The sequence below is a fragment of the Neoarius graeffei genome, chromosome 24, assembly GCF_027579695.1.
Source record: "Neoarius graeffei isolate fNeoGra1 chromosome 24, fNeoGra1.pri, whole genome shotgun sequence".
Lineage (NCBI taxonomy): Eukaryota > Metazoa > Chordata > Actinopteri > Siluriformes > Ariidae > Neoarius > Neoarius graeffei.
The window spans coordinates 10,115,429-10,138,739 of NC_083592.1; the positions used below are offsets into that span (position 1 = coordinate 10,115,429).

At 43.7% G+C, this 23,311-nt stretch overlaps 1 protein-coding gene across 1 annotated transcript in view; it reads left to right on the plus strand.

The window, feature by feature from the left end:
• The first annotated feature begins 15,984 nt into the window (after nt 1-15,984).
• The window catches only part of zgc:110329 (uncharacterized protein LOC550500 homolog), a 78,772-nt gene continuing 71,445 nt past the window's right edge, over nt 15,985-23,311 (plus strand). Inside the window, exon 1 of the mRNA XM_060907601.1 lies at nt 15,985-16,283. Within this exon, the coding sequence (XP_060763584.1) occupies nt 16,197-16,283 (87 nt within the window). The 5' untranslated portion in view covers nt 15,985-16,196. The remainder of the gene's footprint in view (nt 16,284-23,311) is intronic.

A 23,311-nucleotide genomic window follows, 5' to 3' on the forward strand; every position in this document is an offset into this window, starting at 1 on the left:
AAGGACATTTCAAAGTGACCCCAAACTTTTGAATGGTAGTGTATATATGAAGAGTTTGGTTCCAAAACGCGATAAACGCCAAACTTGAAAAATCGAAACTCCCGCCACCAAACCATCAGCAATTATCATATCTTACTTGTACCATATTCAGTTTTCGCCAAAACACGATATCTGCCACGATATCTGATTTACACACTGCATTACGGCCTTTCATTCCAAAACGCAACAAGCACCATCACTGATTTTTCTCAAAACCAGACATATCCATTTGGCCAATCAGAGGCCACCATTGGCATGAAGTCTTCTAAGATAGCTGTGCCCATGAAGTAGGAAATCGCTTCGGCACTTCTTGCATTTTTTGGACAATTTCACGCTGAATTATATGAATAAGCTTAATAAAATAATCTATAAAAATCTATAAAATAAAATAATCTGTCATGAAAGAACATGGTTAAATGCACTTTAAATAGAAAGGGATATGTAGCATTTTGGGGAAAATGCCATGGCATGGATATGTATCGACTTGACAAAAAATAATTACTTGGTTCAGTTAAAAGCTGTTAATAAGTTCTGGATTTCTTTTTTGAAGTTTATTATCATTAAGGAGTTAGTCCATTTTCTTGAAACAATGGAAATGGATATATAGTGTTTTGGAACCAAACTCTTCATATTGAAGCGATATCCACCCTAGGAATACTGACCTATTTGCCAAAAAGAATCCAAAACGGTGAGGAATTGATCAAGAAGAAGCAATTTTTTGTTGAACTGCTCATTAAGGCTTAATTGGTCCATAATTTCATTCATAATCGTAATGAAGCAAATTTGGGTAGAAGCTATATGCACCCTAGGCAGACCTACCTTCCTGCCACAAAGAATCAAAATCGGTGAAGAACTGAAAGAGAAGAAGTGATTTTTGTGAAATGTGGACGATGCCAGACGGATGACAGACAACACGCGATGGCATAAACTCATCACCTGTTGGCCGGATGAGCTAACAAATAATTACTGTATAGGGGTTTTTTTTTGCATCAATGCACCAAAATGTGTTTATAACAATCTTTCAGAGTAAACTAAATATTATTTGCTCATTTGTTCATTCATTTATTCATCGTTAATGTTTTTGTCATTAACTAGTGCATGTGTGGTGGTAGGGTTTTTTTTGGAGTAAAATCACACACTTAAAATTTGTATTTTTTATTATAGTCTCTTTTTCATTCATTCATAATTCTTCAGGTTTGGTAAGGGTTTAGATGTTTTCAAGTACTCCAGGTTCTTGCTGTTTGTGAAGATTGTAAAATTCCCTGGAGACAGTGATGCCACTCCTTTACTGACAGCAGCCCACGGTTTCTAATGTTGTAATCCATCTCTGTGGGCAAAAGTTTCCTAGAGAAGAATGCTACAGGATAGAGCTTGGGCATATCTCCAAAACATTAGGCTCTTCTTGAGGAGGGTCATGAGGGGGGTGGGAACAGAGCTGAAGCCCTGAAAGAATCTCCTCTAAGTAAGCATATCAGGTGAAAATTCAAATTCAATCCAAATTGCTTAAAACTCTCATTGAATTCAGAATTGAATGCAGAACAACATACTTTTTACAGAATTAAAATATGTTTAGGGGCGGCACGGTGGTGTAGTGGTTAGTGCTGTCGCCTCACAGCAAGAAGGTCTGGGTTCGAGCCCCGTGGCCGGCGAGGGCCTTTCTGTGTGGAGTTTGCATGTTCTCCCCGTGTCCGCGTGGGTTTCCTCCGGGTGCTCCGGTTTCCCCCACAGTCCAAAGACATGCAGGTTAGGTTAACTGGTGACTTTAAATTGACCGTAGGTGTGAATGTGAGTGTGAATGGTTGTCTGTGTCTATTACCCTGTCCACACTAGGAATTTTGTACCGATACAAAACTACTTTCATACCGCAACACCTGTCCACACTAGCAACTATACCAGTACTGTAGCGGTATAACTGTATCGGTACGAAACCCACAAATGTATGGGTTTCGTACCGGTACAGTATCAGTACTGTAGCGCTTCGCTGTAGTGTGGACAGATGAAGCGGCTCTGTATCGATACAAATATAATGCGCATGCGCAAAGTCACACACCTCAATCGATGTCTTCGCTGAATAAAATAGTGAAGAACGGAGATTCGTTTGTTTCTTTCTCAACTGCCTCGTGCGTTTTATACGATTCGACTGAATAAACGACCACCAGAAATACAGACTGTACACTGACAACAAAAAGCACACACACGTTGTTTCATCCGCCATATTCTCGGAAGGAAGTTACTCGGTAACCACGGAAACATTTCACGCACGTGCATTTCAACTACCGTGAAAGAAAACATTTCTCGCTAGTGTGGACAGATGCACTAAACTGTACTGGTATACTTTGTATCGATACAGTTATACCACTTTCGTACCAGTATAAGTGTGAACACAGCATTAGTGTCAGCCCTGTGATGACCTGGCGACTTGTCCAGGGTGTACCCCGCCTTTCGCCCGTAGTCAGCTGGGATAGGCTCCAGCTTGCCTGCGACCCTGTAGAACAGGATAAAGCGGCTAGAGATAATGAGATGAGATGAAAATATGCTTATCCGTTCTTGAGATATTACAAATCAAAGATTTTAAAAAAGCAGCGTAATTTTTCAAAAACTGCCGTAATATTCCGTATGAGGATCACATGGTCCAAAATGGGCCTCATTAACCAATGAGATCAAATGTTTTTTCTTCATAACTTTTCTATTTTTCAAGATATTTACATGGAAATTCACAGGCACATAGATGGTTGTATACTGAATACAAAGTTTTTAAAATTAGTAAAAACAAATTATGCAAATTAGTATTTAATTAGCATTAATTATGCTAATTAGATAACATGTTAAATTGGTACACTCAATAAAAAAAGTAATAAAAAGTTATTTCTAATATCCTCTTTGTGCTCTGTAGGTCTTTGTATTTCTCAAAAGTAGGGCCGACTAGTGTTTATATGAAAGAATATAAATGATAATATTCACAGCTTTCATGGCGAACCTCGAAAAAACTGTGAGCCTCATCCAATAAACAATTCACATCAACTGAATTGAAACTGACACTCGTGTTTCTGACTTCCGTTTTTTTAAAATATCATTCTGACCACGAAGAGCTAAACATTTTTCATCGAAACATCATCATCATCTGTCATCCGGCAGGCTGGTGACTTGGTAAGATATCCTATCCCAGACCCGCCGGTCGAGCATAGCTGCTCTGAGTTGTTCTTCCTTCAACCCCGTCTCTCGCTCGAGGACTGTTTTCAGGGTGGTACGTGGTCGACCAACTTTGCGCTTCGCCTCGGCTCCCACAAGAGAACTTGTGCGGCAGGTTGATCGTGACGAAACACATGGCCGCACAATGCCAAACGGCGTTTGGCAATTATGGTCAAGAGGCGTGGTAGGGAACCGTACAGGCAGTCGTTTGTCCAATGGTCCTGCCAGTTGACATTGAACACTCTGTGGAGCATGCGGGTGTACGTGCCATCCAAGGATTGCTCTTGTGCTCTCATTAGAGACCAAGACTCGGATCCGTAGAGAAGAATGGATTTGACTGAGGCCTTGAACACTCTGACCTTTGTGTCTCTAGACAGCAGGGCAGCCCACACCTTGATTAGAGAATTTAGGGTGCCCCAGGCTTTGGCCTTTCTGGAGTCGATGTCATGAGCAGTGTTCATCCAACTGCCAAGGTATTTGAAGTCGTCCACCTTCTCGATAGCAGAGTTGTCAAGTGTGTGGAGAGATTGGTCCGTAGAGAAATTTATATGCATCCATTTGGTTTTGCATGTGTTCAACTGAAGGCCAACTGATTTAGCAGCCAGTTCTACTCAGTGGAGAAGATCCTCGCCCGAATTCACCGAGTCCTCGAGAAGAGCAATGTCATCAGCGAAGTCGAGATTGGATAGATGGACAGCAGGGTGGCGAGAACTTCTACGGCGTTTAAGAGTGAGCCCATCATCCATGCGAAGGGCTAAACACAAGGCGTAATCAAGAACAATGATGTAGAGCAGAGGAGCTAGGGGGTCTCCTTGAAGGATGCCCGAGTTGATAGAAAACTCCTCAGTTACACTGTCAGGAGTTATAACCACAGCAGTGTTATTGATATACATTGTCCTGATTGCCTCGACCATGCTAGGGGGGACGCCATATGCTTGTAGAATGGAAAACATTGTGTCGCATCTGATGGAATCAAAAGCCTTCTTAAAGTCCAAAAAGACTATCACACCTTCTTTATGGTGGTTCATGAGCTCTTCGATAATGCGCCGGAGGGCTAAGATGTGAGTGCTAGTAGAACGCAGTTGATGGTAGCCATTTTGGTTTGGGCGCAAGAAGTTATCCATTACCGGCCTCAACCTATTGAGTAACAGTCAGTTATACACTTTAGAGGCGATCTGAGCTAGACTAATTCCCCTGTCGTCAGGCAACGTCAGGTTGCCTTTCTTAGGGACAGGGACGATGCCTGCTAGACCCCATTCCTTGGGCCTGTTGCCTGCAAGGGTTTCATTGCAGAATGTGAAGAGGAAGTCGTGGATGTTTGGGAGCTTCCATAGCTCAATAGGGAGACCATCCATCCCAGGAGCGCGACCAGATTTCATCTCATCAACAGCAACTTCATTATGGCCGAATGGCCCAGTGAAGATTTGCTCATTGAGTTCAAAGATTTGGATGATCTCAGTTGGCCTTTCTGGCATAGGGCTATCAGGTGATAACACAAGTTGAAAATGGTCCTTCCAGAGCTTCAAACAATCTTCACCTTGGATGAATACTGGGTTTGGAGATTTGTTGGATAACTTCTTCACTAGGTTCCACGCACTTTTTGTGTCCGTCAAGGTGTTACTGGAGTCAAACCAGTCGAGGATGGCTTGGATTCTTAATTCTTCCTGCATAACATACGTAGAACAAAGGGAAGCCTGGGCAGCTTGAGTAAGCTGAACGCTGGTGTTAATATGGTGCGCATGGTGCGCCTCCGCCACCGCAGGGCAATCGGAAAGTGGTGACTTTTTGGGATGTTCTTTGGGTAGAAGGGACGACCCCACTTTATTACAGATTCCCATGAAGGACGAATAAGATTGGTCTTCTTCAGGAAGGCTTCGGAATTCTTTGGATATTAGAGCATCGACGGAGGAGGCGAGATTTGGGTCAGAAGTCAAGGAAGACCAGTTGAGCTGTTTCATTTGTGGGCGCCTGATCGAACGGACACTCAATTTGGTAGACACAGTCACAATTCTGTGATCGCTGCCAACAGGATTGGACGATGAGTGTGCTTGAGAGTCTCTAAGGCTGTTTTGCCAGCGCTTACGACATAGAATGAAGTTAATTTGAGAGAGATCACCTCTCGGGGACCTATGAGTCCAGAGTTTATGCCTGGGCTTTTGGAAACAAGTGTTAGCAATGATAAGACTGTGCTCACGAGCAAATTCGGTCAATAGCTCCCCATTCCGATTTTCACTCATGTGATATGAATGTCACCCCCAATTGCAAGGAAAGCATGCGCCGGTATAGAGGCAACTGCCTCACACAAAGAGTGGTAGAACTGCATGACTTCCTCCTCGGGGGAAACGTTATGAGGCGAGTAGCACGACACAACATTGAGCCTCGGATTGCCTTTGAAAATGGCAATAATAATTCATTCCGAGACCTTCCTGATAGTAGAAAGTAGTGGTAAGAAAGACGAAAGTATAGCTATCCCTACTCCATGAATGGCCGCGCCTTGGGCGTTACGGGAAGCCGAGATGGTAAACAGCATCACTGCACCTAGATTATGGGTTACGATGTCTGAGGACTCATCGTTATGGACTAAACAATGTTCTTGGATGCACACTATGGGTGTGTTATAGTGGCACATAAGGAAATTCAGTTCTTCCTTGGATGACGTAGTCGAGAGAGTTCGACAATTGATCTGCCCTATGATGAGTGTTTTACCAGGGTGCATAAGACCTTTCCCAGGCTGGCGATCAGACAGTGACCTCCCCTGGGGGTTTGGGGCACTGTCGTCAAGAGATGTCTGACAGGCATCGACAGGCACGGTATGGGGTGAAGTTAGAGCACAGGCTTGAACCGTGGTGCAAGTATTGGATATCATCATCAAGTTTTCAAACTGTGGTGAAAAACAGGGGTGACACAAATACTCCCAGGATTTTCTGTCTAGGTTTACTCCCATAGGTCCACCGCGTTCTGCAACACTAGGGGTGGCGCTGAGAGCCATGCGGACGATCTTTGGCATGTGAGAGGCTAGATAGAGGGACCGCTTGCTGATGACGAGTTGGTCCTATATTCCGCATCACATGCCGCTGGTATGGGGAGACCAGTCTGGAATGCCAGGATGACGATCGGCAACCAGAAAGGTACCGTACTACTCCTCCAGGGACCTTGCCCCCATCGACTCATCAAAACAACTACAGTTATATTCAAAATAGATATTTATTTACATGAATCAGTTTGATCTGAAAAAAAAAGTAGGTAAAGCTATGAAAACTCACTTCAAAGTCTCCTGTGAAGCATAACATCAAAACTAGCTGAGGGAAAATTTTGCTGAATCATCATCAGAAACAGTGAGAGTGAGAGAACATCCCTATAAAAGTTGTCTGATTGATATTCATGAGTAATCCAGTGCAAAACCGATCAGAAGAGAGAGAGAGGGAGCCTGACCACTTTCCCCTAACTCAAAAAGAAAAGCACCGGCAGTTTCCCGATGTCATGCGAGCAGAGTTTTTACTCTGTTGTACCGACTTCAACCTGCCGTTACTCCCAAAGTACTGAACAGATCTTAACCAGATACATTTCTTTGGAAAGCAGAGATTATAAGCTTTTTAAAGAGAGTGTTCACAATATAAAATATTCAAGAGTTAAGCAATGACAGATTTGTAAACTTTGATGAGCGTCTGCATGCACAATTTTCTCACCACAGCCGACAAGCATCTGATACACCTACTATAAAAGTTGGCGAAGCCAAAAAAGTGTTGAAAATATTTGTTGTGGGCCAATTGGTCACATCAGCCACTTTGCTCACATCTGTGGCCAGGCATTCTTGGCTGATGATGCACCCCATTAACGAGATCTCAGAAACGTGGAATTCACATTTTTCCACCCTTGATGAAGATCTAGTTTGCAAGGAGCTGAGACGAGACTTGCCTAACGTAGGTAACATGAATTTCGAGAGAAAGAGAATAGATGAAAATGAATTTACACTAAGCTATGACAAATTTTACCCAGCATATCCTTTGGCATATCGTTAATTAGACACTGGAACACCAAAGAGAGACCATAAGAGATGAAGCAATACTTGAAGTGGCCAGTGGTGGTGCTAAAAGCCATCTTCTGTCTGATGTGTGTGAGATTTTAATCACTGCATAGGTCAAGCTTAGTGAAAAATTTAGTAAATCTATAAGCTGGTCTAGGGCTGAGAGGACCAAAGAGAGAGGATAGGGATATTTTTCTGTGATCTGATTTGATCCATGATAGTCTCCACAAAGAAGAAGACTGCTAAAGTAGGAGAGATGAAAAAAGGACAGCTATAACCCTCCTGGAGGGCTTACAGGATGTCGTCCTCCATGGCTTTTTGTTCTGTTAGGGATAGTAAATGGACACAGTTACATGGGGGTGTGATGCCGGGCAGGAAGTCAATGGTGCAGGCATAGGGTCTATGTGAAAGTAGACCGCGAGCCTTGGTTTGACTGAACACTTCCTTAGACTTAGACAAAACTTTATTTATCCCCGAAGGGCAATTAGAAGGAGGTTTTGATATACTTCTGGGATAGAGGTTGTGACTGACACGTTGGTACTCTCTACAGAGGTGCATGTGACAACGAGATGTGGGAGGTGCAAACAGTGCTGAAGGCAGTACTCTGACCACTTAGTCATTTCTTTGTCCTGAGGATCATAAGATAAGGTAACGCTTTATTAATCCCGAGGGAAATTCTTGTGCCAGAAGTCACTCTATAACAAAACAGGAAATATATATATTGCACATGGTGTTGTGAAAAAACATTATTGCACATGACCACTCAGAATATTGCACATGAGCTGTCAGAGGTATTATTGTCGTGACTGATCAGCTGTCCATCTTGCAGAAGGGGGAGGAGTTATACAGTTTGATGGCCACTGGTAGGAAAGACCTCCTGTGGCATTTTGTGGTGCTCCTTGGTGGCCTCAGTCTCCTACTGAAGGCAGGATCCAGGACAATGGGAAGGGGAGGTGTGGCATCAACCCAATAAGGTCCAGAGGGCTGCCAGAGTCCCCTGGAAACCTTGAAGTTTTTAAATGGCTGGAGATGCATTTTGAGCTGTCAGAGACATGTTGTAAATGAAATCTCTGAAAGAAAATGACCATATCAAAAATGTTTTAAAAGTAGGAACTTTCAAAACCATTTTATTAGTCACTGAAAATGATATTGTCAGTTTTGCAGGTATATGTCTCATCTCATCTCATTATCTCTAGCCGCTTCATCCTGTTCTACAGGGTCGCAGGCAAGCTGGAGCCTATCCCAGCTGACTACGGGCGAAAAGCGGGGTACACCCTGGACAAGTCGCCAGGTCATCACAGGGCCGACACATAGACACAGACAACCATTCACACTCACATTCACACCTATGGTCAATTTAGAGTCACCAGTTAACCTAACCTGCATGTCTTTGGACTGTGGGGGAAACCGGAGCACTCGGAGGAAACCCACGTGGACACCGGGAGAACATGCAAACTCCACACAGAAAGGCCCTCGCCGGCCACGGGGCTCGAACCCGGACCTTCTTGCTGTGAGGCGACAGCACTAACCACTACACCACCGTGCCGCCTGTGCGAACTTTCCTCATTATCTCATCTCATTATCTCTAGCCGCTTTATCCTTCTACAGGGTCGCAGGCAAGCTGGAGCCTATCCCAGCTGACTACGGGCGAAAGGCGGGGTACACCCTGGACAAGTCGCCAGGTCATCACAGGGCTGACACATAGACACAGACAACCATTCACACTCACATTCACACCTACGGTCAATTTAGAGTCACCAGTTAACCTAACCTGCATGTCTTTGGACTGTGGGGGAAACTGGAGCACCCGGAGGAAACCCACGCGGATACGGGGAGAACATGCAAACTCCGCACAGAAAGGCCCTCGCCGGCCATGGGGCTCGAACCCAGACCTTCTTGCTGTGAGACGACAGCGCTAACCACTACACCACCGTGCCGCCCGCGAACTTTCCTATATCAGTAAATTATTACTATTTTAGCAACTGCCATCTGAGCTCACTGGGGAATTTTAAGCAAGGATAGACAAGTCTGAAATGTTGTCTGTCCATCCAAATTTCAGCCTGTTCAAATAACGGGCCAAAGGCCTGGAACAATACGGCTGGGGGTCCGGGGCTTGCCTTAGGGCCCTGGAAGCTGAAGGGCTTTAGATGCCTGGAGATGCTTCTCAGCTATTTCCAGGCACATTTTTGTGATCTTGAAACAGGGCCGCGTTAACTCTTGCCGAGGCCCTGGGCAGACACACCCCCGGGGCCCCACCCCCGCCTGTTGTCAACTGCGCTCAGCAAATTCACCCCCTCAGACGTGCCTGTCTAACTAGACACAGAAGCTTAAATAATGACAGTGGCACAATTAGAAATACTATTGAACGATAAAACTTTAGATCCATCAACACCTATTTAATCGAGAAAAAGCAATGGTGAAATAGGCAATTGCATGGTGAAAAAATCCATCAGACATCACGGTTAACAAGTCTGGTTAACTAAAGTTTAGCCTCAAGAAGCCTTTGAATGAGTGAGTCAATGAACAACATGTCAATAACATAACCTAGGCCTACAACAGTTTCTTTAGTATTCAGAACAAGAACATTCATTTGGTATATAACTGTTCGTTTTCATTTTGGAATCCAGGCGACTTTTAACTTGTGAAAACAAAGAGCGATAACAAAGAAAGAAAAATATCTTGCTTCTCAGAAACAAATCTCAAAATGTTAGGCTATGTGAAACATTTCATCCTTTCACACACGTAATGTCCCAAACAGCAGTGGCACACAGCTTTGCGCATTCAGTTTGACAGCTATGGGTCAACTTACAAGGGCACTTTCCTACTTTTCTGGAAAGCGAAGTCATTAATTAAATCATTGAACTCAAGCTGGCGTAGCGTGTGAAGACATGGTGGACAGTGATCATATTGACAATGATGGGTGATTTATGCGACGGGACAAGGTGGGCTTCCTTACGGGTGGCGAAATGCATCAAAAATGTTATCAATATGATCAAAACTTCTGAAAATATCGTTTCATATTTTCCGATCTTGCTACCTCCGAGGCCCCCTAGTGGCTGAGGCCCTGGGCAGCTGCCCATGAAGTCCATTAGGATAACGCGTCCTTGTCTTCAAAGGCCAAATGATGCTAGACATTAGTTGCTCATTACACTACAAATTGAATCTAATTTACAAGAACATGTCAGAAGATTCAAGAAAAACATGCTAAAAGTTCTACCCAAGAAAACAGTAGCACGGTCAGTTCCATGTCTAGAAAAAAGTATGGAGGCCAAGGATGTTCCAATTGGTTACAACTTACTGGCCCTCATACATAGGTACTATAATAACACTCATGAAACATGATGTCAATAATGACTTTTTTTATACTATATTTAGAATAAGTCTATAAGAAACTTAGTAATTAACAATACAACTATTCTTACATAATAGAGTTAAAATTTTGAGTCCGAGATTCCAAATAACTTTGTAACAAAATGACTTTTAAAATGACTCAAAACTAGACATGGTCACATCATTTGGCATTCAGACTAAAATCTGCTGGACTAGAACTTAGAAGAGAGAAGAAAATAAAAACTATTGAAATATAAATCTAGAAGAAAACAAAGTGAAAATAGAAGAAAAATAAAAAAATAGAAGAAAACACAGCGAAAGAGAAAGCAATCGAAACTGAAAGAGTGAAAGTGATTATCATGCCGTTACCATGGGAACAATCTTTTAAGATTGTGTAAGTGGGCACTCAGCGCTACGACTCAGGTGTGACTGAGTAAGGTGACAAGTTTTATGTTCCATCTAATTTAGGTACCATACTTTAAAAACTATAATATTATTTGGCAGTGGGCACAGAGGAAAGTGTAAAGTATAAAGTTTATATCAATATGTTTATTATGCTTGTATGATAAAAACTCGCGAAGATATTTATCTAAATCCATGACCTACTCATTCTAAATCTGCCGAGCTTCGCTGGAGAAGTTCTCGACCCCCGAGGGTTAAAATACGATGGAACCCCCCCCCCTCACTTTCTCAGGGTCCAAAACCTGTAGTAGTCTATTTTCTTTTAACATTAGTGGTAAATCTACCCAGCTGATAACAGCGTCGCGTGCTGTCATGCCAGAATGTGCTCCTACTCGCTGATGAGAGGCCACTTGTCAATCATCAAGAGCGTCCACGATCAGCCAATCACAGGCCGTGTTACAACATAATATATTCACCCAGTGTAACATTTGGAAGAAAATTAGAAGTAGATTAGACCCATATATTTGCAATTTTTCATGGGCCATCCCATCCGATGCTTTTGAAATACAGACGGACAAATGCAAAAGTTACCGGTCGGTGTCCGCCCATCCAGCCTCAATTCTCCGTGTTGTTATGTCGATGCACGAAGTTCTGGCACCCTGTTAAAATCCAACAGGGCTTGCCCAGCTTGTTTTTCACTGCATTCATGTCACAAACGAAAAAAACGAAACTAGGACCCACTATAAATATAAATTTATACCATAAACTCTTCAGCTCAGTCCCACATAACGATTTATGTTGTTAATTTTTTTAAACCTCATTAATTAAATAAAAAATGGCAGGCATATCTCGGTATCTGCAATATGACCCCCCCCCCCCCCCCCCCCCCAATCCGCATCAGGAAGGTGCTCTGATGTAACATCACTGTCATGCAGGGGGTGGGAGGGACTGTCCATAATACTAAGAAGTTTCCTCAGCATCCTCCTCTCTGACACCTCCACCAACGATTCCAGTTCCACTCCCAAGACAGACCCAGCTTTCTTGATGAGCTTGTTGAGTCTGTTGGCATCAGCTGCTTTCACCCTGCTGCCCCAGCACACCACAGTGTAGAAAATGACACTGGCCACCACAGAGTGATAAAATATCTGCAGCATTGTTCTGCGGACATTGAAAGACCTGAGTCTCCTGAGGAAAACCAGGCAGCTCTGACCTTTCTTGTATAGTGCATTTGTGTTTTTTGTCCAGTTCAGTTTATTATCTATATGGATGCCCAGGTACCTGTATTCCTCCACAATGTCCACTTCCGTTCCCTCGATGTTGACTGGGCTCAGACTGGTCCTTTGCTTCCTAAAGTCCACCACCAACTCCTTAGTCTTTGCAACATTGAGTTGCAGGTGGTTTAGTCTGCACCACTCCACAAACCTGTCCACCACATTCCTATACTCAGTATCCTGTCCCCTGCTGATACAGCCCACAATGGCAGAGTCGTCCGAAGACTCCTGCAGGTGGCAGGACTGTGAGCAGTATCTGAAGTCAGAAGTATAGAGTGTGAACAGGAAGGGAGATATGACTATCCCCTGAGGCACCCCTGTGCTGCTCACTATAAGATCCAACATGTTGTTTTCTAGCCTCAAATACCGCGGCCTTCCTGTGAGGTAGTTGGTGATCCAGGCCACTAGAGGAGCATCAACCTGCATCTTCAGTAGCTTATCACCAAGTAGGGCAGGTCTTATTGTGTTAAAAGCACTGGAAAAGTAAAAAAACAAAACAAAACATGACTCTCACAATGCTACCTGTCTCCTCTAGATGGGTATAAGCCCTGTGCAGCAGAAAGATGATGGCGTCTTCCACTCCAATATGGGGCTGGTAGGTGAACTGGAGGGGGTCCAGTGATGGTTCTACTACTGAATGAAGGTGCTTCAAGACCAGCCTCTCAAGTGACTTCATGACATGTGAAGTCAGAGCCACTGGTCTGTAATCATTGTACGTGCTTGGGTGTTTCTTCTTGGGCACAGGAACAAGGCATGATGTTTTGCACAGGGCTGGGATGATCATCCTGCTCAGGCTCAGGTTGAATATGTGCTGAAAAATCCCACACAGCTGAGTAGGACATCCTTTCAGCACTCTGGGGCTGAGGCCATCAGGGCCTGCAGCCTCGCCTGGGCAGAGATGACTGAACTGCCTTCTCACCTCCTCTGCTGTTATGTTGATTGGAAATGCATGAAAATGCATCCAGGGAAATCCAAGGATTATCGGGTGTTCAGTTGTGACAGTGACCAGGAAGCAGATGATCTCTTGGTGGAAAGCACTGACTTGAAGCATGGGGTGCTTGGTGCATAAAGTGATAGTGCCCATTCCGATGGGACCTCCATCGATGGCCTTGATCCTTAGGGGGCGCTTTAGTGTAGTGCTATAGTGCTGTCGTGATCAGTGAAGTTGCCTACGGCTCTGGGGTTGATCAGTGCTGAGAGAACAGACACAGATACTGAGTGCCTTATCTGAACTTTTAGGGTGAATGATTTGTAAAACAAAAACTGTGATAGACTCACTTGGGGAGGTGGAGTTCTCTCAGCCTGAGAGGAGGAGGTAAAAGTCTTGGTGCGATTGGGACACTGAGCCACAAAGTAATTGGTGGTGCCACAGTAAAAGTAAAATCTCTCCTTCTGTCCTTCCTTCTTGCATTCAGCGAGGATAAGCTTCATTCATCCAAGCTGCATGGGCTCAGGGTGGTCGATCACGGGAACAGGGCTGGTTGGATGCTGATAAAGTTATCAAGATGGATGGTCATGCCAATGAGAGAAATGAGGGAAGCCTTATCATTGCAAGAAACCCATTCTGTGAGCATGTCTGAGTTAAGACTTTGACCGTTTCAGTGAGCCATTTCAGTGCTGGCTTGCTCCCTCCCTTTACTTCCGGCTGTGAGTGTACGGAACTCAAGCATACTCAGCTTGAATTACTGAAAGCAGTTGGTCTCCGATCTCCTTGTCCTCTGATGTGTGATCACAGACCCATTGGAACAGTTCAACAAAACAGTTGTAGGAAGATAAGGGTTCTCTGCCTTGTTCCCACACAATCATAGCCCACCTGAAGGCTTTTCCGGTGAGCAAACTGATGAACCACACAATTTTCTGGTGATCACTGAGCATTTACTTCGCAAGATGCTTGGGTTTTGATTTTGATTAGATTTTGGGGTGTAGCTGTGGGGATTTGTGTTCATCGAGCCACAAGATCTTTAGTGAGATCAGGTTCTGATGTTGAGTGAGGACGGCTGGGGTGCAGTCAGTGTTCCAGTTCATCCCAAAGGTGTTCAGTGGGGTTGAGTTCAGTCAGGGCTCTGCGCAGGACACTCGAGTTCTCCCACTTCAACCTTAACACACTCTGGAGCTCGCTTTGTGCACAGGGGCATTGTCATGTTGGAACAGGTTTGGGCATCTAACTTCCAATGAAGGGAAATTATAGTATAAAGACAGTCTATACAATTGTGTTGGCAGCAGTTTAGAGAAGAACCACATAGCTACAGGTGTGATAGTCAGGTCCCCAAGAACTTTAGACTATATAGTGGGTATGACAATTTATTTTGCACATGCCCTGATTGTTGCTAGCGCTAGCAAGTTTAATGGTGCTGTATTCATTAGGAACTGCACCAGGCCCTCAATTTAAATGGACTAGCCAAGCTTGAAAAACATGCCTAGCTATTTACTTAGTGTCTATATTAATCCGGAATGTTCTGTTACAAAAAACAATTCAGTGCCGAGTTTCCCAAAAGCATTGTAACACAAAAAGCATCATTAAATGGTAGTGCGAGCAGCACAATGAACACTCTCTCTCCTAGTTAAGATGCTCTTAGCATTAAGAGGATTTGGGGAAACCCACCAGAATTCAGTGCCGAGTTTCCCAAAAGCATCGTAGCACAAAGATCATCTTTAAATGGTAGAGCGAGCAGCACAATGAACACTCTCTCTCCTAGTTAAGATGCTCTTAGCATTAAGAGGCTTTGGGGAAACCCACCACAATTCAGTGCCGAGTTTCCCAAAAGCATTGTAGCACAAAGATCATCGTTAAATGGTAGAGCGAGCAGCACAATGAACACTCTTTCTCCTAGTTAAGATGCTCTTAGCATTAAGAGGCTTTGGGGAAACCCACCACAGTTCAGTGCCGAGTTTCCCAAAAGCATCATAGCACCAAGATCATCATTAAATGGTAGAGCGAACAGCACAATGAACACTCTCTCTCTTAGTTAAGATGCTCTTAGCATTAAGAGGCTTTTGGGAAACCCACCACAGTTCTGTTCAGATTTCAGGGCCAATTGGCAATGAAATTAAAAATAAATATCAAAATTTGTGTCCCAATTCACTACACTAATATCATTAAAACAGTTTTCAGTCAGTCTTGAGGGGGGAAAAAGTGTGAAAAGTGAAAAGGGTGAGCCATGGTTCTGGAGAAAGTGATCTAAAACTATTACTAACACACTGACATGTATCATGTGTCATCTCATCTCATCTCATTATCCCTAGCCGCTTTATCCTGTTCTACAGGGTCGCAGGCGAGCTGGAGCCTATCCCATCTGACTACGGGGGAAAGGCGGGGTACACCCTGGACAAGTCGCCAGGTCATCACAGGGCTGACACATAGACACAGACAACCATTCACACTCACATTCACACCTACGCTCAATTTAGAGTCACCAGTTAACCTAACCTGCATGTCTTTGGACTGTGGGGGAAACCGGAGCACCCGGAGGAAACCCACGCGGACACGGGGAGAACATGCAAACTCCGCACAGAAAGGCCCTCGCCGGCCACGGGGCTCGAACCCAGGACCTTCTTGCTGTGAGGCGACAGCGCTAACCACTACACCACCGTGTCACCCAAAGTATCTAAATGACACTTTTGTACAGTTTTATCAGAGTTGTGTGAATAAAAATAAAATACAAATTTTAATAATAAAAGGTGCTGCTGGCCCTTTAAATGGAGGCGCGCGCCATTAGCAGGGCGGAAGTTGTTTTTGTTTACAGTGTATACAAGTTTGGCTCGAGCTGTGTTGTTGTGTAAACGCCTTTGTTTATGAAAATGAGTGGAAATTAAAGCAGTGGTCATGTTCACACGGAGCAGGGGTTGAATTAAGTGTCGCCTGGATGGTTTATTAATATTATTCTCCTGTGGTTGGGTTTAATTTAAATGAAGGCGAGTCTAAACACAGGCTGGAGCTCATCATGCCTTCGTATGAAGAATGGAAGAAAAACATCTACTTCTATTACTGTGTCAAATTCACACTGAATGTTTATTCGATGCTGTTCTCGGTGAGTGGAATTATCACTGAAAATCACTTGTTTCCCCCTGAGACTGAGACCAGGCTAACCGGCTAAATAATAAACCATTACAGGGCTTTAAAGCTGAAGGTGCTGTTCTGTGTCGGAGCCGCTCAGTAACCCGTCAAGAGATGTTAGTTTTGAACCAAATGCTGTTATTTGTGGTGAATAAACCATATTTATTCGTGTCTATGGAATAAACCGTGTGTGTTCGGTTAAAGGTACAAATCAACGTCACTGTCCTGCTTCCGGCTGAGCGCGCGGTATTACCGTATGTTCAACAATACCGCGATATTATTATTATTATTATCGGCGCGTTACCGGTTTTCTGTGGAATCAATTTTGTGCCAAAATGTTCATACAATACTTTTGAAATATCAAACAAAAACGACAAATCAAAATACAAAAAAAAGTCAATTTTTTTTAGACTGGCAAACAAATTATTCGTGTAATCGTGCAAAATATCAGTCTATTATTCTTCAGAAACCTTTTATTTTTGTTCCGCGTCTTTCTCAGTTTTGCTTGACGTAATTTATTTTGGTTGCGATTCCAGCTTTCTCGTCTGCGCTAGTGGTGTGTCGTTCACGAACGAACCGTTCTTTTTGAACGAGTCTTCGAAGTGAACGACTAGAACTAGTTCGCGCTGCCTCTCGTTCTCGGTCGTTCGCGAATCAGCAGTCTCTGCTCGCTGGCAGCAGGGCGGTCGCTGAATCTCGGTCGTTGGCGAATCAGCAGGATCTGTTCAGTAGCAGAAGGGCGTCCAACTTGCATTTTGATCTGTGCAGAGCAGCGCCACTTTACTTCTTTAAGGGCTATCTGAGCCCTATTATCAGAGCGTTGACACATGCCAGGTCTTTAGTTTACAATTTAGAGCTCTCACTCAGCAATACATTTCAGTTCACAGCGAACGAGCTCAGCAGTTCGCGAACGAACGAACAGCCAGCAGCCAGCCTACCTGCTGCCATACTGGGCTGGGCGCATAGCAACGGTTTCCATGACTGTGATAAACAATGAAGAACGTGGCTCTGGAGATCGCGGCATACTGTGTTCGTTTTTTTTAATGTTAATGCAATTTGTAATAAAGTGGTTTGTTCTTTGTAATGAGCGTTGTTGTTGAATAAGCAATTTTTTTTTTGCTTAATGGGTTTGAGAGAACAACTGCATAGCCGGCAGACCATGGCTCTACTAAAATAAATATAATAAATATAAAAACAGCTTTATTCTCATCTACATTTAATTAACTTTCAGAGCTTTGTTTATGTAGTCTTTTTCAGATAATACTAGGATGTTTTTCTTCCATCTTTTTCTCAAGCACATTGTAATGTATGAAAATCTATTGTGGATGGCACCTCTGCCGCCTCTCGTTCACTCAAGATGAACTAAACTTCGGACGACAGCCATTGTTGTGCCGCTTTGGTGTGACGTCATCAAAATGAACGAGTGAACGAACTGAACGAACGAATTTCTTTGCTGAACTGACCGACATGAACGAACTGGCGGAAATGAATCGCCATGTCCCACCAATAGTCTGCGCTCCCTGACTTTCTTCTTCTTCTTAGTTTATTGGCAGATTACATCTCTTTGGTGCATACCGCCACCTACTGTACAGGAGTGTGTAAAGGGACTTAGCAGACTATGGCTATTTGATCAAGTAAAAAAAAAAAAAGAAAAGAAATGAAATCCTTTTCATTAAACCTGAATTATTGAGAAAAATAAATAGGGATTTCATTTTATCTCTTTGCATTCCTTCTTCTTTGAGGATATTCCCTGACTTTCTGCTTGCAGTTTTGGCACAAACTTCACGTGTGGGTGGGCTGTCCAGGAATGCATTCCCATTGGCTAACTTGTGTTTGACTGACAGCTACGCTCAGCTATTCCCTACTCGGATTCTGGCGGACTGTTTGACGAGTGACCGATCCACTGACAGTAAACAAGGATCGAGTGGACTTCAGTGGCGACTATGATACTGAACCATATCGCCACTGAATATCATAGTCTAGTCATATCTATTGAATATCATAGTCGCCACTGAAGTCCACTCGATCCTTGTTTACCGTCAATGGATCGGTCACTCGTCAAACAGCCCGCCAGAATCCGAGTAGGGAATGGCTGAGCGTAGCTGTCAGTCAAACACAAGTTAGCCAATGGGAATGCATTCCTGGACAGCCCACCCGTAGATATACATAGAAGACTAGATGCCTCGTCCCCGTTGCCCGTCAACGAAGTCGAACGTCCACACATGGCGGCCATCTTACCTCAGACAGCTGGCTTACCCATTACACTGTGTTGGCAGCGATATGTACTTTTCAGATGACCGTAACTTCCTCAAATTTCAATCGATATTCAAACGGTTTGGTTTGTTATATAAAAAACAAACAAACGGAAGTATGTATTTATGATATTAATGATGAATAATCATTTTATGTTTTAAAAAAAATACATGCTGAAATTCCTATGCTGTGAGAAGCCTAACACTGCATACTTATGGATAACTGCGGCCTTAGGACAAATAACCATACAATTTATTTCCAATTTTTAGTGAAAATATGTTTACATGTGATAGGGCCGTAGGGGAAGCTAAAGTTAAATAAACAGCTTACTCACTTCTGAAACTTCAGAAATACTTCATCCACCTCAAAAACCTAATGCACTCACATCATAGCATAATAACAAATGTAAACTCACATCATAGCATAATAACAAATGTAAACTCACATCATAGCATAATAACAAATGTAACCTCACATCATAGCATAATAACAAATGCACTGCCCGAGTAAGTAATAGTATAAAACAGTGACAGCCACTCACGGTAGTTTGTGACAAAAAAAGCCCGGCTGCTCATTTCAGGAACTGTATTGGACGTTATTTCACTAAGTAAATAACGCTACCGATTATCCTTAAAAAAATGCTGTATTATCTTAGTGGTGAAAGGTGATCCTGCGTGCCCTACTTTCCAGACATCGCCGGTTCGAGCAACTGAAAGCCGCGCAGAAGTCTGGCATCTCGTCACAGTCAGTAATTTAATTTCCTCTAGAAATCATAATGTAAGTTGTTTTAAATTAACCAACCCGAAAATGAAAACCATGTGCAAGTGCAACTTCAGTTATTGAAAATATTATCTCATTGACCTTCCATGTAAAATTACTTGGTGCTACGAGCTAGCCTAGCATGAAACACAACTTTGACTAAAAGCTGCAGTAAGTCGTTTTTGAAGAGAAAAGGTACGATTTTAGCATGTTCAAGCACCCAGAATTACAGCCACATTAATAATGTTTTAAGAAATCAAACCATTTGTATATACGTCAAAATTTCAGCGAGATAAGAGTATAAACATTTAAGCATCTCAATGGTCTTACCTCAGTGTACCGCAAATTCTGTGGAAAAGCTTGCCTGTGGTAAGATGGCCGCCCTGTGCAGACGTTCTGGAATACGCGGTGAGGCATCTAGTCTTCTATGTATATCTATGAGCCCACCCACATGTGAAGTTTGTGCCAAAACTGCAAGCAAAAAGTCAGGGAGCGCAAACAAGAAAGCTGGAATCGCAACCAAAATATATTACGTCAAACAAAACTGAGAAAGACGCGGAACAAAAATAAAAGGTTTCTGAAGAGTAATAGACTGATATTTTGCACGATTACACGAATAATTTGTTTGCCAGTCTAAAAAAATTTACTTTTTTTTTTGTATTTTGATTTGTTGTTTTTGTTTGATATTTCAAAAGTATTGCATGAACATTTTGGCACAAAATTGATTCCATAGTTTTCATGGATATAAGGGTTCAGATAAATGTAACCGTTAAAAGAAGCATAGAAATGTTGATAATCATGCACCAAGCGAAACACCAATTAGTTCTCAACGGATGCATAAAATAACAAAAACACTTGGAAAATATCTGCAGCCGGGGGCGGCCATTTTCTAAATATGTAAATTGTGGGATCATGTGGGCATTGTCATCACCGGTTTTCGTGGAATTATGTCATTCTTTAAAGTTCAGTCATATGCAGTGTATCTGGTGGGCTGCGTCACCGTTAAACATGTTTTAGAACAATCACGAACAAATGAACAACAAAAACTGTTTATTCAGAAAATAAAATCGCGTGAAAATTAGGGATGGCGAAAACTAAAAAAAAATCTTGACCGACCACCGAGCCTCATTAGCCGGTTAAAGTCGGTTAACCTATGAGTTTAAAATTCTAGAATTGGAATTATTACAGGGATGCAAACGGCGCGCCTTTTGGCGGATGCCGCCCTCTCCACGGCTGAATTGCGCAGATCCGACCTTCCTTTCCCAAGGGGGGTGTTGGAGCGTCCGACCACAACTTCATCAAAGCAAATTCTGCATATAAGCAAATGCCGCCACAGTCCATGAAACACAGGAAGTACAAGCACGAGAAGAAAACAGCAAATCAGAAAGCCGCGCCCGCCCGCGCCGAAGCCGCGCAAATGTGCGCAGCTTTCTAATCTACTGATTGCGCAGCTTCCGCGCAAACTCGCGCAGCCCCCCGATCCACTGCCCTCCTCCCACACCCACACCCCCCACGCCTCATGGACTGCAACGGCACCCGCCTATTTAGTAATTTTAATACAGAATCCACCTTGAAATTACAATCAGACACTCCAACGCCCCCCCCCCCCCCCCCCCCCCCAAAAAAAAAAAAAATCGGATCTGCGCGATTCAGCCGCGAAAAAGGTGGCATCCGCGCCTTTAGTTTGTGTGGAGAGATATGATCTGCAATAACATGCATTGTTGGCTACAGACCGAAACATACTTTCAGAATGCACTGGCCAAGGCAGGACTAAACTCCATGTGCCTTCTAATAATAATTAAAAAAAAAACAGAATAGTAATTTGTAAGCTAAAAAGCCTGTGTCTGCACTTTTATTTCGCCGAGTGGCAGCGGGAGGGCGGGACATGACTGAATGGGTGTTTCTGATTTGTCAGCTGTCGTCCTTACACCGCATGGCATGCCCCAAGCGTTTACAACACAGAATTCCAGGTTCTCCGCTCCAAAATCAGCAGCTTCAAAACGATTTATTTTTTTTAACCGACAACCAAAAAAAATTAACCGGTTGATGTTGATTCGGTCAACCATCGGTCAAACGGTCATCGGTTAACATCCCTAGTAAAAATACAACTGGATATCGTCTGGCAAGTGCCTTTACAGGCTGACGCTGAATGACTGCAAGTTTCATTCCTCATCACTTGGCTTGCATGGCAAACCATGACATGGACTTGACACAATGCGGGACGTTTTTCCAAAAATGACATCTGCCAGACCACAGCTGTCAGAATGACGCCCGATGTTGGTTGATTGAATGCGCATGCGCGAGAAAAAACCGTGAAACGGAAATTCCACGCAAACAGGTAACGGCACTATACTATTATTACTACAATTATCGACACCTTAATCTTTTGACCGTTGCAAAAATAAAAAAGACTTTCGATACATAAATTGTGCATGAATTATTACTCAAACTTCCACTGGAGGGGGAAGAGTTGATTCCTGATTACTTAGAGAATCAGATCACATGACACCATTCCACAATTATCGACATCCAGGTGATTATTTATCTCATCTCATTATCTGTAGCCGCTTTATCCGGTTCTACAGGGTCGCAGGCAAGCTGGAGCCTATCCCAGCTGACTACGGGCGAAAGGCGGGGTACACCCTGGACAAGTCGCCAGGTCATCACAGGGCTGACACATAGACACAGACAACCACTCACACTCACATTCACACCTACGGTCAATTTAGAGCCACCAGTTAACCTAACCTGCATGTCTTTGGACTGTGGGGGAAACCGGAGCACCCGGAGGAAACCCACGCGGACACGGGGAGAACATGCAAACTCCACACAGAAGGGCCCTCGCCGGCCACAGGGCTCGAACCCGGACCTTCTTGCTGTGAGGCGACAGTGCTAACCACTACACCACCATGCCCTCGTGATTATTTATTAAAAAAAAAAATAATAATTGGTATGTGGTATTAAGTTAAAACAGTTTTTATTTAAAATTTGTTTTCCGCAGACTTGTATTTAGTCCAAAATATCTTTTATATAAATATGTCAGGCGGCACGGTGGTGTAGTGGTTAGCGCTGTCGCCTCACAGCAAGAAGGTCTGGGTTCGAGCCCCGGGGCCGGCGAGGGCCTTTCTGTGCGGAGTTTGCATGTTCTCCCCGTGTCCGCGTGGGTTTCCTCCGGGTGCTCCGGTTTCCCCCACAGTCCAAAGACATGCAGGTTAGGTTAACTGGTGACTCTAAATTGACCGTAGGTGTGAATGTGAGTGTGAATGGTTGTCTGTGTCTATGTGTCAGCCCTGTGATGACCTGGCGACTTGTCCAGGGTGTACCCCGCCTTTCACCCGTAGTCAGCTGGGATAGGCTCCAGCTTGTCTGCGACTCTGTAGAACAGGATAAAGCGGCTAGAGATAATGAGATGAGATGAGATAAATATGTCAAGTTTATTTGTATAGCGCTTTTAACAATAAACATTGTCGCAAAGCAGCTTTACAGAATTTGAACGACTTAAAACATGAGCTAATTTTATCCCTAGTCTGTCCCCAATGAGCAAGCCTGTGGCGACGGTGGCAAGGAAAAACTCCCTCAGACGACATGAGTAAGAAACCTTGAGAGGAGCCAGACTCAAAAGGGAACCCATCCTCATTTAGGCAACAACAGAGAACATGACCATAAGGGTAGTATCTTACTGGGCTACGACAAATCACAAACGTCATTCGCGAGAGTGTTTCAAAAGTGTCTTGAAACATTCGCGGGGCTTCTCAGTTTCCTCGCATGAGTTGCAAAGTTTCGCTCCTTCGTCACTGAAATTTTGAACATGTTCAAAAAATTTGTGCACCAAAATTTCTCTCAAAATAGCTGCAAATGCGTCGCTGGTGTTGCAAAGCCGTCGCGAACCCTTCTCAAGTCAGTTTCCTTGAGAGGCTTCCTCTACTTCCCTGCCTGCTGAGGGAAAGCCGGGCTGTGACAGCCTGCGACTAGTTGGAGACACAACAGTTG